The following is a 13,405-nucleotide window of genomic DNA, read 5'->3' on the forward strand; positions in this document are numbered from 1 at the left end:
CCACTTACTCCAGAGGCTGAGGCAGGAGAATCGCTTGAACCCAGGAGGCGGAGGTTGCAGTGAGCCAAGATTGTGCCATTGCACTCCGGCTGGGGCGACAAGAGAGAAAGTCCATCTCAAAAAAATAAAAATAAATATATATATATAATATTTTTTAATTTTTATTTTTTAGAGACAGGGTCATGCTGTGTCACCCAAGCTAGAATGCAGTGGCACGATCTTGGCTCGCTACCCAATCTCAAACTCCTGGGCTCAAGTGATCCTCTCCACTCAGCCTCATGAGTAGGTGGGACTACAGGCATACTCCACTGCACCTGGGTTTTTTGTTTTGTTTTGTTTTGTTTTTTGTACAGACAGGGTCTCACTATGTTTGTGTTCCCTGGCTGGTCTTAAACTCTTGGCCTCAAGCGATCCTTCCGTGTCAGCCTCCCAAAGTGTTGGGATTACAGGCATGAGCCACCACGCCCAGCCTGTGTGTGTGTACTAATAGCTACCTAGATAACAAAACTTAACAGCAGTTACCTCTAGATTACCTCAGCACCATTGACAATCAGCCCAAAGACTCTCTGTGGTGGGGCTGTCCTGTGTGTTGTAGGGTGTTAGCAGTATCCCTGGGTGCAGTAGTGTAACAATCAAAAATGTGTTCGGTAGCACAAAAGCGCAATTATAGTTAACAATAATTTATTGTATATTTTAGAGTAACTAACACAGTGAAATTAGAATGTTCCTAACACAAAAAAAAGATACATACTTGAGGGTATGAGTATCTCAGTCACCCTGATTTGATTATTACTTATAATATATTTATATCAAAATAGCACATGTACCCTATAAGTATGTACAAACATTATGTATAATTTAGATTTATTTTAATTTTAATAAAAAATAAATATTAAAAAATGTCTTCAGATATTGCTAAATGTCCCCTCAAGGAACAAGGTCCCCAGGTGGAGCACTAATTCTCTAGATGGGACATGTATAGATGATGTTTTCCTTTGTTTTTTAGCATATATGCCTATTTTTTAGTTTTTTCTAAAATAAGTGTACTTTAGTCATATTAAAAAAAACTTTGCATTTATTACTGTCCCATTGCCTACACTGTCTGAAAAAAATACACGCAAATGAAAACATATTCACATTAATACTTACAGTAAGAAAATTAATTTTATTATTATTTTAAAATAGCTATGGAAAAACTATACGAAGTTCTCCCAAATGTCAATATTCCTTAGGCACCTTTGAAATATTTATAATCTTAATCTTTGGACTAGGCATCCTAATTGTAATTTTATATCTTAAAGAAGTAATTCTAAATATAGAAAATGCTTCACAAATATGGTTGATTTTTCAGAGTTACTTATAAAAGCAAAAAATTATAAACACTGTAAAACCAACCATAGGAAACTATGTTAATTAAGGTACATTCACTTGATAGACTATCATACAGCATTAAAATGATATTTATAAAGAACTTATAACAATATGCGGGCAAGGTTTATGCCATATTGTTAAGTGGGAAAATAACTGAATACAAAATCAAATATGTTACATCACCATTCAAAGGTATAATAATGACAATAAAAAGAATCTCATCAACATGGTCAGAAGAAATACACCAAGATATTAAAAGTAATTGTTAATTGAACAATGGCATCATAGGTGACTTTTTCTCTACTTTTCTGAAATATCCAAATTTTTTACAATAAACATGCATGTATTTACAGTGAAAGAGAGAACAGTGAAATTTCTTTTTAAAAATACTTGAAAATGATCACAAAAATGTGCCAACATTTCGGGTAAGAAATGTGTTTTTATATTGGTCTGTGTACAAATTTCTATGCAGATCATAAAAATAACTTCAAGAAATTAAACCTATTCAGAAACAATATAAACTCATTGTGATTGTGTCTAAATTCATAGGCTTTGAGAAGGATAAATTTTTAAAGTGTAAATTACTTTTTATGAAAAACAAACTGGATAGATTTTTTCCCAAGCCAGAATCACATTCTTCTAAATCATTTAGAAGGGAATAAAATAATTTGGGCTTGATTAGCATTTAACTAACCAAGGACAGATTCCAGCCACCTCATGGATTTTGATCTAACTTGTTTACATTCATCAAGGGTGATGGGCAGTTCCAGCCCACAGGAAGCACAATCTTTGCAGACAAAAGGTGGCCCTTCTCATATTTGTCAGGCAATATTTGTCCAACCTGGCCACTCCCAGTTGGCTCCAATGAACTCTTGTTAGCTCACTCCTCGGTCTCTTGTGGACCCAGACTATATCTTACAATAGACCTCAAAGAGGGAGGCAGCTGCGTGCATTCGGTAGAAAATAGAAAAAGGCATGGCCAGGTTGACCACAATTATCCAGGGTTCAAAGCCAAAGACAATCTCCTCCAATCCGTTGTCATACTCAGGTCGACAGCCAAAGGCGGGAGGTATCCAAAGCTGCAAGAGAAGAGAAAATGGCCTGTGATGGGGAGCGGCTTCCAAGCCACCACGGAGGGCCCACTCAAGTCCCAGGCCTCATGGGAGCTGACCATGATGCACAGGGACTGAGTCACCCCTGACAGAACAATAAGGAGACCTCGCAGCATTTCCCATCTCCACAGAAACCACCAAATCCTGGTCTGCCATGATCCTGCTCACTTCCTCACCCACCCTTGCCTGCAATCCATCCCGAATGAGTGCTTTTTCAACCCATCCAACTCTCTCCATCCCTACAGCCCTCACCCACCCTCAGTTTCCTCATGTGAAAGATGGGAATTCTAACACGTGTCTGAGAGGGCTTAGATGAGAATTAAGTTTGCAAAACTGAAAGCAGTGACTTTGTTTGTGTTGCTCACGGAACCTACACACTGTTCCCTGCTTCTCAGGCTCTTTTCTGTCCCAGTTCTCTCCCGCTCTGCCACCCCTTGAGTTGTCAGGCTCCTCACTCCCGCTTCAGGCTGCACACTTCTTCAGCTTCCTCCACTCCCTGGCTGTGGCAGGCAGCCTCTAAGATGACCCTCGATGATCCCCAGCTCCTGCAGTCACCCCCTTGTGGAGTCTCCACCCCTTGAGTGTGAGATGCACCCAACGACTCACTTCCAACTCACAAAATATGGCAAAATACACAGGAAGTCACTTCTGAAATTAGGCTGCAAAAGGACCCGCTGTCCCTCTTGCTCGTCTTCTCCTATAAGACAGGTGGCAGAGCTGCCATGCTGCGAAGCACCCTATGCAGCAAGGGGCCCAGGGAGTACTCCCGTCAACAGCCAGCAAGGAACTCAGACCCTCAGTCCAACAAGCCACAGCTGAATCCTGCCAAGAGTCACATGAGTAGATTTGGAAACAAATCCTCTGCCACCTCTCGCAAAGTCAAGCCTTGAAATGAATGCAGCTCCAGCCAACAGTTTCAGCCTGGGAATGGCCCTGTGCAGAGACACTAAGCTAAAACTGTAGTTGGATTCATGTCAGAGAAACTATGAAATCATAAATGTACACTGCTTTAAGTTGCTGAGCATTGGGGTGGTCTCTTCCATAGCAATAGGTAACTGAGACACATAGCCTTCATTCGCATCCCATACAGAACACTCCCTGGTATATACAGCCGACCTCTGTATCCAGGGACCTGTGTCTGTGGATTGAACCAACCACAGATCAAAAATATTCAAAAAGTAGGCTGGGCACAGTGGCTCACACCTATAATCCCAGAACTTTGGGAGGCCGAGGCAGGTGGATCACCTGAGGTCAGGAGTTCAAGACCAGCCTGGCCAACATGGTGAAACCCCATTTCTACTAAAAATACAAAAAATTAGCCAGGTGTGGCGGCATGTGCCTGTAATCCCAGCTACTCAGGGGGCTGAGGCAGGAGAATCCCTTGAACCCGGGAGGTGAAGCTTGCAGTAAGCCAAGATCATGCCACTGCACTCCAGCCTGGGCAAATAGTGAAGCTCTGTCTCAAAAAATAAAAATAAATAAATTAAAAAAATAAAATGGTTGGTTATGTCTGTACTGAATATGTACAAACTTTCTTCTTGTCATTATTCTCTAAACAATACAGTGTAACAACTATTTACATAGCATTTAAATTGTATTAGGTATTCTAAGTAATGTAGAGATGTCTTAAAGGGTACGGGAGGATGGGTAGGTTACATGCAAATATTACCCCATTTTATATACAGGACTTGGGCATCGGTGCATTTGGTATCCACCACGGGGGCCCTGGAACCAAGACCCCTCTCTTCTACTTTGCTTACTGGCTGCTGTGACTCTTAGGAGCTCTCCTATCTGTTCAGCGGGTCCCTCCCAGTCTCCTTTGCTGTTTCACCCTTTGCTCTGCCTCTTAATGTTAGCCAGCGTCCAGGGCTCACTCCTGGGTCCCTTTCTATTCTCTCTACACATGAGCCCTGGGGCTCTCTCCCAGTCCCTGGTTGTAAATACCAGCTATAGGCCTATGACTTCCCAGTCTCAATCTCCAGCCTGGACCACTTCCAAGAACCCCAGACTCATAGTTTCCAGTGGCAACTTGAGTGTCTAAAACACATCTCAAACTCAACCCACCTTCCCCATTTCTCCATCTGCTCAGCTACATCGTCCTCCCAGGTGGTCCGTCGAGGCTCCAGGTGTCATCCTTATTTCCCTCCTACTCTCACAACCATGCTGCCTCCCATCCAGTCCATCAGCGCATCTCCACTGTGCGCCTCCAAAGCAGTATCTTCAGCCCGCCTGTGGCTCTCTCTCTCCACCTGTCCAGCCAGACTCTCACCTGGGCCACGGCGGTGGCCCCCTGCCTGGTCTCCCAGCTCGAACTAGGGCTCCACTTGGCCACCAGATTTACATTTTATGGAAATCAGATCCTGTCCCTACCTTAATGAAACCCCTAAAGTCTTCCCAAAATATTTAAAATAAAATCTACACTCCCGCATGGGGTGATAAAGCGCTCTGTTGGCTGATTTCTAACCACCCACGCTTCTCCCCACTCACCTCATCCACGTGGCACGCAGCCCTTTTTCCTGTTTCTCAAACCAGACCCACTCACTCCCACCGGGGGTTTTATACCAGCCATTGTTCCCTCTGCCCTGAACACGCGTGGCCAGCCCCTCCTTGTCTCACCTCACCCTTCAGCGAGGCCTTCCCGCTAAGCTGGTCCATCTGATCTACAATGGCCGCCCAGGAGCTATTTCCCACATCCTCCTTTTCCACTTCTCTGCTTAAAACGGGTACACTATAAGGTGTCTTTCTTGCTCAGCTGATGGTTTTGCCTGCTGTTGCCTGGTTTGTAAGCCCCATAAGAGGAAGACCAGAGATCTTGGTCATTGCTGTACCCTCACCATTCATAGCAGTCCCTGGACCTCTGTAGGTACTTAAGGGACACCTTTTAAAGGAAGGGTGAGAGGAAGGGAAAGGGAGACAGGGAGGAAAATGGAGAAGAAAGGAAGGCAGGAAAATGGGACCCTCTTTTCTGAAATCCACATCTTTATATGTGCTGTTTAGTTGGCTGCAAATTCTTGTTACTTATCCTATCGAGAAGTGGCCTATGACCTCTTTCCTTGAATCTAGATGGACTCTGTGACTACATGACTAATAAAATATGGCAGAAATGACATCATGCAGTTTCCAAGCCCAGGCCTTAGGAGACAGGCAGCTTCCAGTTCAATCTTTTGGAGGGTTGGCTCTGGGGCCCTGAGCCACCACATACGGAGTCCAACCACGCTGAGACGTCATGCTGGAGACCCACCTGTGGATGCTCCAGTCAAGAGTCCCGGCTGAGCCCAGCCTCCCAGCCACCCTCACCCAAGGCACCAGACCACGGAGCTTCTGGCCAAGGCTTCACCAACTTCACTTGATGCTGTGAGGAACAGAACTGCCCATCCAAGCCCTGCCAGAATTTCTAACCCACAAAGCCATGAGTCACAATAAATGCCATGAGGCAAAAACAGTCATGCATGTTGCTTTTGTCATACATTGGGGTAGTTCATTGCATGGCAACAGAAAACCAAAATATCTGCCTACTGGGTTCGTCCATGTGGATGCCACGGAGGCACCTGAAACAGAACACGTCCATTACTTAACTCTGGTCCTTCCTTCCACACTGACCTCCACCCACCGGTCCCAAGGTTGCCCCTCTTCCAGAGTCCTCCATCTCCAACCTAGTATCACCATCTCCCCAGGAACTCAAGTGCGAAGGCAGGGGTCATGTTTGGCATCTGTCACCCTTTGCGAGTTGCAACCTGGAGACCCTGGAGGGTGTTATGATGAGTGAAATAACCCAGTCACAAAAGGACTAATACTCCACAAATTCACTTATATGAGGAGTCTAGGAGTCAAATTCCTAGAGACTGAAAGAACGGTGGTTGTCAGGGGCTGGGGAGAATGGGGAGTTCATATTTAATGGGGGCAGAGTTTCAGTTTTGCCAGATGAGAATAACCTGGAAATGGATGGTGTGATGGTTGCACAATGTGAACGTACTTCACTATACACTTGAAAGTGGGTGCAATGGGAAAGTTTATGTGGTGTGTTTTTTACCGCAATTAAAAATATAATAAAATAAGCATGAGTCAGATTCCATCACTCTCAGTGTAGACCCTTCCATGGTTTTCTGTTGTGTTTAGGATCGAGTCTTGGCTCACAGGCCCTGTGCTCCCAGATGCTCCCAGCATGACCCGTGCTCCCAGGTCATGTCCAGTGAGCCCTGCCTTGCCTTGCATCCGTCCCTTCCCCACACCTGCAGCTCTGCCCTGATAGTCTCTCACCCCAGCCCCATCCACACCCTTCCTTAGAAGAGGCCTTCCCTGACCCATCTCCCACAGCACCCTGCCCTTCCCTGTCACCACACCAACCCTCTGTTGTCTCCAGTGCCTTGGCTCCTGGAAATTCAACTAACATTTCCATGTTGTCTCTGGAGTGGAGCCCACTCCACCTGGACATGCACATCAGCACCTGCAGCTGGGGCCTCTGGACTGGCTCCCGATGCTGGAGAAGACAGCTCTTGCTCTCTGCCAGATGCCTTTGGCACCACCTGGGGTCAACCACAAGGTTTCAAAGTGCCACCCCATGAGCCAGCACGGGTATCCTAAGACTCCACCCTGCGATGATTTCCATACTCTTGTTCAATCCCCCAGAACCCAACCAGTGCCTGGGGGCATCATAGGCCAAGCACAGGGAGAGAGACCAAGCCCACCCTTCTCCTTGGACTGCGCCCTGGGTCTGGCTTTTGGGTCCTGACAGACCATCGATTGCCACTTGATTCTGATATTTCAGACAGTGCTATCTTTCTTCAAGTGGGTCCAAAAATGCAAGCCAAGTATTTCACCCAGTGGTCAACCAAAAAGGCAACCAGGGAAAAATAACTTTTCAGAACTTAGTTTTAAAAAGATATATTAGGCCAGGAGCAGTGGCTCACACCTGTAATCCCAGCACTTTGGGAGGCCTAGGCAGGCAGCTCACCTGAGGTCAGGAGTTCGAGACCACCCTGACCAACCTAGTGAAACCCTGTCTCTACTAAAAATAGAAAAATTAGCTGGGCATAGTGGTTGCATGCCTGTAGTCCCACCTCCTCAGGACGCTGAGGCAGGAGAATCACTTGAACCTGGGAGGCGGAGGTTGCAGTGAGCCAAGATTGCGCCATTGCACTACAGCCTGGGCAACAGAGCAAGACTCCATCTCAAAATGTATGTATATTAATATTAATCACAGGATATGTACAAAAAGCATATACTTGAGGAATATTCTAGAACTAGCTCTGACTTTATAAGAATTTGCATTTTAGAATATGCACCTCAAAAAAATGCAGCCGACCAGTATCTATGTCTCTTGTTAACTCTTTCAATTCTTGAGTCACTGCTGTGCCCCTGACATAGTCTCTGGCATACAGCATGTGCTTGGCAAATGTCTGTTAGATGGAGAAGAGGGCCTGCCTGCAGCCAAACTCTTCTGGGCCTTCCCCCTTCAGAGCCCCTCCTCACTGCCTAGCAAACTGAAGGAACCCGGGTGATCCAAGGCTAGGGCGGATCAGGTTTCCTTGGCAGACACACAGCCATTCTGACTTCTGAAGGCACTTTCCCAACTTTGCGTTCTCAGGGCGATATCAAAAGCTGCAGGCCCTGTATGCACCATCTGAAATTCAGGGGAGGAAGCTCAAAAGCCTCTGAGCTGCTGGGGCAACAGGGAGCTGGCTTGATAACGGAGGCTGGTAGCAGAGAGCTGACTTCACCCAGAGTGATGGGCAGGCACCTCTGTGGACTGGGGCACTCCCCTCCAGCCACCAGTCACCATCACTGCAGAGACTCATGTGGTGGCAAAGGCTGCTTCCCCCTCCTTCTCACCAACCCCCACCATCCTTCCTTTATGTATCTTTAAAAAAATCCCAACAGCATACAATGCTTCTTATTCCTTTTTCTTCTCTCCATCTCTCCATCACTGCCCTGGTTCAAGCTCCTCCCCTTCCGCCCTGGGCTGTTGCAGGGCTTTCTCTCCCAGTCTTTCTGCTTCTGGCCCTATCTGTCTCCATCCTTGCTACACACAGCTACTGGGAGGATCATTCCAAAACACAAATCTGAGAGAGTCCTCCCTTGCCCTCAGCATAAAGACCAGACTCCAACCAGGCCTAGGAAGCCCTGCTCAAGCCAGAGTCCACCTAGCTGGGTCCTCTCTCCTATTTCCCATTCTGCTACTCTGCTTAACACACATGGAATTTATGCCAAACTACTTAGTGCTCCCAAAACATGCCATGGTGTCTTTTGCCTCTGTGTGTTCATATATTGTGTGCCTCTGCCTGAAATGCTTTTCCCTGCCTTGATAACCTGGTGAACTTCCAGTCATTCCTTGCTGATGCAGACAGATGGGTGAGTGACTGTACACCTTCCTCTCCCTTGCTACCTTCCATCAGAGAGGATGGAAAGCAAACCATCCACTTCCCCAGCCTCCCTTGCAGCAAGGGGTGCCCACATGAGAGACACTGCCTGGCACCAGCCCTTCCCCGCTGCTTTCTGTCTTGAACCCAGATGTGATGCCTGGTGCAGCTGCAGCCATCTCATGACCATGTGGCAACAAGCACCACACCACCGAAGTGACAAGATGAACAGTGCCGGGATGCCTGATGACATGGTTCAGCTGCCAGGCCAACCCCAAGCAGCCAACCTCTGGAATTCTCATGAGATAATTAAACACTGTTAAGACTGAAGACACTGCGAATCAAATCGCCTATGACTTGCAACCAAAAGCACTCCTGATTGACACTGGGCCTTACCTCAAGCACCCACTACTCACTGAAGTCCTTCTGGATCCCTGCTGCTAGCACACCTTGCACAAGTCCATCTCAGCACTTGTCCTGCTCACTGTATTAGATTTTCTCATTCTCTCCCTCCCCCATTACACTGAGACCTTTTAGAGGAAAGAGACTGAGTCTTTCCACTTTAATCTTTAGTACCCTGCCCAGCCCCTAGCACACAGCAAGTCTTCAGTAGGTAGATTTGTAGAATATAGCTCTGTTTTCTAGCCTTATATTGTAATTTTGTACTTACAGTATTTTTATTACAAGCTGCCTCCATTCCTTATTTTAAAAAGGCAAGAGAAACCTAGATGTCCATCAGTAATGGACTGGATAAAGAAAATGTATTATGGCCGGGTACAGTGGTTCACATCTGTAATCCCAGCACTTTTGGAGGCTGAGGCAGGAGGATTGTTTGAGCCCAGGAGTTCAAGACAAGCCTGGGCAGCACAGTGAGAACCTATCTCTACAAAAAAAAAAAAAAAAAAAAAAAGTTTTGGCCAGGCATGGTGGCTCACACCTGCAATCCTAGCACTTTGGGAGGCCTAGGTAGGTGGATCACTAGAGGTCAGAAGTTCGAAACCAGCCTGGCCAACATGGTGAAACCCCATCTCTACTAAAAATATTTTCAAAAATTAGCCAGGTGTGGTGGCAGGTGCCTGTAATCCCAGCTACTCTGGAGGCTGAGGCAGGAGAATCACTTCAACTCAGGAGGCAGAGGTTGCAGTGAGCCAAGATTGCACCATTGCACTGTAGCCTGGGCAACAAGAGTGAAACTCCATCTCAAAAAAAAAAAAAAAGTTTTTTAAATTAGCCAGGTGTGGTGGCACATGCCTGTGGTCCCAGCAACTCAGGAGGCTGAGATGGGAGGATTGCTTGAGCACAGGAGGTCAAAGCTGCAGTGAGCTGTGATCATGCCACTGCACTCCAGCCTGGGCAACAGGGCACGACCCTGTCTCAAAAAAATAAATAAATAGAAAATGTGGTAGCTCTACACCATGGGATATTATGCAGCCTTAAAAAAGAATGAAATCACATTATTTGCAGCAACCTGGACAGAACTGGAGTCCTTATCCTAAGTGAATTAACACAGGAACAGAAAACCAAATACCACATGTCCTGTCTTATAAGTGGGAGCTAAACATTGGGTACTCATGAACACAAAGATATGAACAATAGACACTACTAGGGACTACTAGGGGGAGAGGTCGGAAGTGGGGTGCAGGGTGAAAAACTACCTATCGGGTACTATGCTCATTACCTGGGTGACGGGATCATTTGTGCACCAAACCTCAGTGACACACAATTTACCCATGTAACAAATCTGCATGTGTACCCCTTGAACCTAAAATGAAAGTTTAAAGCAAAATTAAAAGAATAAGAATAACTTGGTGCAGATTACCGAAATATTGCAGAGGAATAAGAAGGCTGCAATATTCCTCAGGACTTTTCTCTTGGCATTGCCCTGTAAGAAACGAGGAAGGTGGACTGGGCTTGGGCTCCCTCCCCAGCTGTTCTCCTCCTGCTTCTCCTCCTCTTTGTCACAGCTTTCTCTCATGCACACATTTACATTGGCTGCTGGTGGCATGTCCTTGCCCCGGGGAGCCACATCTCCAGCCACACCTCCACTCTTGAGGCAGGAAGAAGCAAGGGGCATGGTGTTGCCATTGCAGACTGTGACCACCCGAAGGGTTTGGATGTCCTCAGAGAGTTCTTCAGGCTCTCGGTGAATCGATTCGAAGATGAAGAGGTTCTGGATGTACTTCTCCACGATCACCAGGATGGAGTAGGGCAGGTTGTACCAGGTGTAGTGGGGGTGGTCCTCAGCACAGAGGATGGCCAAGATTGAGCCCCAGGAGATAAGCCAGGAGCCCGAGGCAGTGCCCACCAAGAGGTCCGAGTCCAGTTTGCGGGCCGGATTTTTGGACTCATCCAGTGATTTCTCATCTATCCTGTAAATCCGGATTCCAGCCAGCGCCGCAGCCCCCATAAGCATCATCAGGGTGATGGCATACAGGTAGAACATGATGAGTGCCGACTCGCTCTTGGTCTTGGAGCGCCCAATATGAATCAGATACACCACCACCACGGCAATGGTGGCAGCCAGAGCGGTCAGGCCCAGGACTGCGCCCATCATGACCCCATCAGACTTGAACTGCATCTTCTGGTGCTGATGGCTGTCAACTTTGCGCCCGATGTTCTTCCATAGGACGTAGAGCATTGTGGAGGCCAGGATCTGATACTCTATGTTGAAGGGGTAGAGGTAGTAGATCCCATGGGAGATGGCAGTGCAGAGAGTTGGGGGCGTGCAGTTACACTGTGGTGTGTGGTCATCTAAAACTAGGGGAGACAGGTAGATCACACAGGAGGGCGATTAGCAGGTGCAAGGGAGAGCAGAAAAGCACAGAAAACCATTTCCACTGTGGATTCAGGCTTGGGTCTTCCCACTGGATTACAAGCTTTATCATGTCATGGCTTATTATCATGTTTAATATCATGGCTAAGTTGATAGCCCTGAGTATCCCCAAAGCATATTCATTACCTAAATCACATTTATTTGGTGGGTTGCCAAAGAGGATAGAGAAGATGACTCTGTTGTTGTAAACAATAGATATGTAGATGATAGATAGGTAGACGGATACACAAACACACAGACAGATGGAAAAAATCCGGAAGGACACAAACTAAAATGTCAACAATGGTTATCTCTGGGTGGAAAAATGACAGATGATTTTTAATCTCTTCTAGATTTTGCTTCCCTGTATTGTCTAAATTTTCTCTGTGAAGATGATTTACATGTGTGATTTTTTAACATTATTTTAAAAAAATACTTTCTGGAGAAAATGCCCCTTTTAATTAGCAAAAGATATGCCTCTTAAGACTCCAGTGCTAGCAAGCATGCAGGAGACAGGCGCTCTCCGATATCAGTGTGGGGAAAGTAAATGGGCACCACCTTCCGGAAGAGAAGCTGGCTGCGGTATGAAGGGACCTTTCATCACAGGAGGGCAGATGCTGCAAGTAAATGATGAAACAGGTCGCCAAAGCCCTAAAGGCAATGCAGTCTCTGACCCATAATTCCATTCTGTTCATTCTACCATTCTACTCAAAGGGACAAATAAAAAAATGTAATCAAAGAGTCAGGTAAGGCCAGGAGTGGTGACTCAGCCCTGTAATCCCAGCACTTTGGGAGGCCAAGGCAGGCGGATCACTTGAGGTCGCGAGTTCAAGACCAGCCTGGCCAACATGGCGAAACCTCATCTCTATTAAAACTACAAAAATTAGCCAGGTGTGATCACAAGCCTGTAATACCTACTCAGGAGGCTGAGGCAGGAGAATCGCTTGAACCTGGGAGGCAGAGGTTGCAGTGAGCTGAGATCGTGCCACTGCACTCCAGCCTAGGTGACAGAGCGAGATTCAGTCTCAAACAAAATTAAAAAAAAAAAAAGTCAGGTAAAATTGTGTGTGTGTGTGTGTGTGTGTGTGTGTGAGAGAGAAGAGAGAGAGAGAGAGAGGAACAGCTCAATGTCCAACAATTTAGAAATTGTTAAGTAAATTTTAGTATATCCCAACAATGAGATAGTAGACAGCCACTGCACATTATAATTAAGATGTGCTTTATGGTTGTGGGTATTTGGCGGGCTTTTTGGTTTTGTTTTTTGTTTGTTTGTTTTGAGACAGAGCCTCCTTCGGTTGCCCAGGCTAGAGTGCTGTGGCACAATCTTGGCTCACTGCAACCTCAGCCTTCTGTGCTCAAGCATCCTCCTACTTCAGCCTGCTGAGTAGCTGGGACCACAGGCCCGTGCCACCACGCCCAGCTAATTTTTATATTTTTTGTAGAGATAGGGTTCTGCCATGTTGGCCAGGTTGGTCTGGAACTCCTGGGCTCACACGATCTGCCCCCCTCAGCCTCCCAAAGTTCTGGGATTAAAGGCATGAGCCACCGCACCCAGCCAGGATGTATTTTAATATTAAGAAAGTAATCTCGTTTCAAGGAAAATGGAAAAAAGTAAGAACAAACTGTATATCTATTTTTTTAATGCAAGTCACAACCCAGTACCAGGCTGTAAAATCAGGTAGCAACCAACTTTTTTGTAGCAGAAATAATTTTCAATGGACTAGAATAGGATAGAATGGAGTGGAATCAACGAC

At 46.2% G+C, this 13,405-nt stretch overlaps 1 protein-coding gene across 1 annotated transcript in view; it reads right to left on the minus strand.

Annotated features, from left to right (window-relative positions):
* Positions 1–2,202: 2,202 nt before the first annotated feature.
* Positions 2,203–13,405, minus strand: part of OTOP1 (otopetrin 1) — a 38,895-nt gene continuing 27,692 nt past the window's right edge. Inside the window, exons 5-6 of the mRNA XM_003258485.2 lie at positions 10,659–11,596; positions 2,203–2,450 (exon numbers count right to left, since the gene is read on the minus strand). Of these exons, the coding sequence (XP_003258533.1) occupies positions 2,280–2,450; positions 10,659–11,596 (1,109 nt within the window). The 3' untranslated portion in view covers positions 2,203–2,279. The remainder of the gene's footprint in view (positions 2,451–10,658; positions 11,597–13,405) is intronic.

This window comes from Nomascus leucogenys, chromosome 20 (assembly GCF_006542625.1).
Source record: "Nomascus leucogenys isolate Asia chromosome 20, Asia_NLE_v1, whole genome shotgun sequence".
Classification (NCBI taxonomy): Eukaryota; Metazoa; Chordata; class Mammalia; order Primates; family Hylobatidae; genus Nomascus; species Nomascus leucogenys.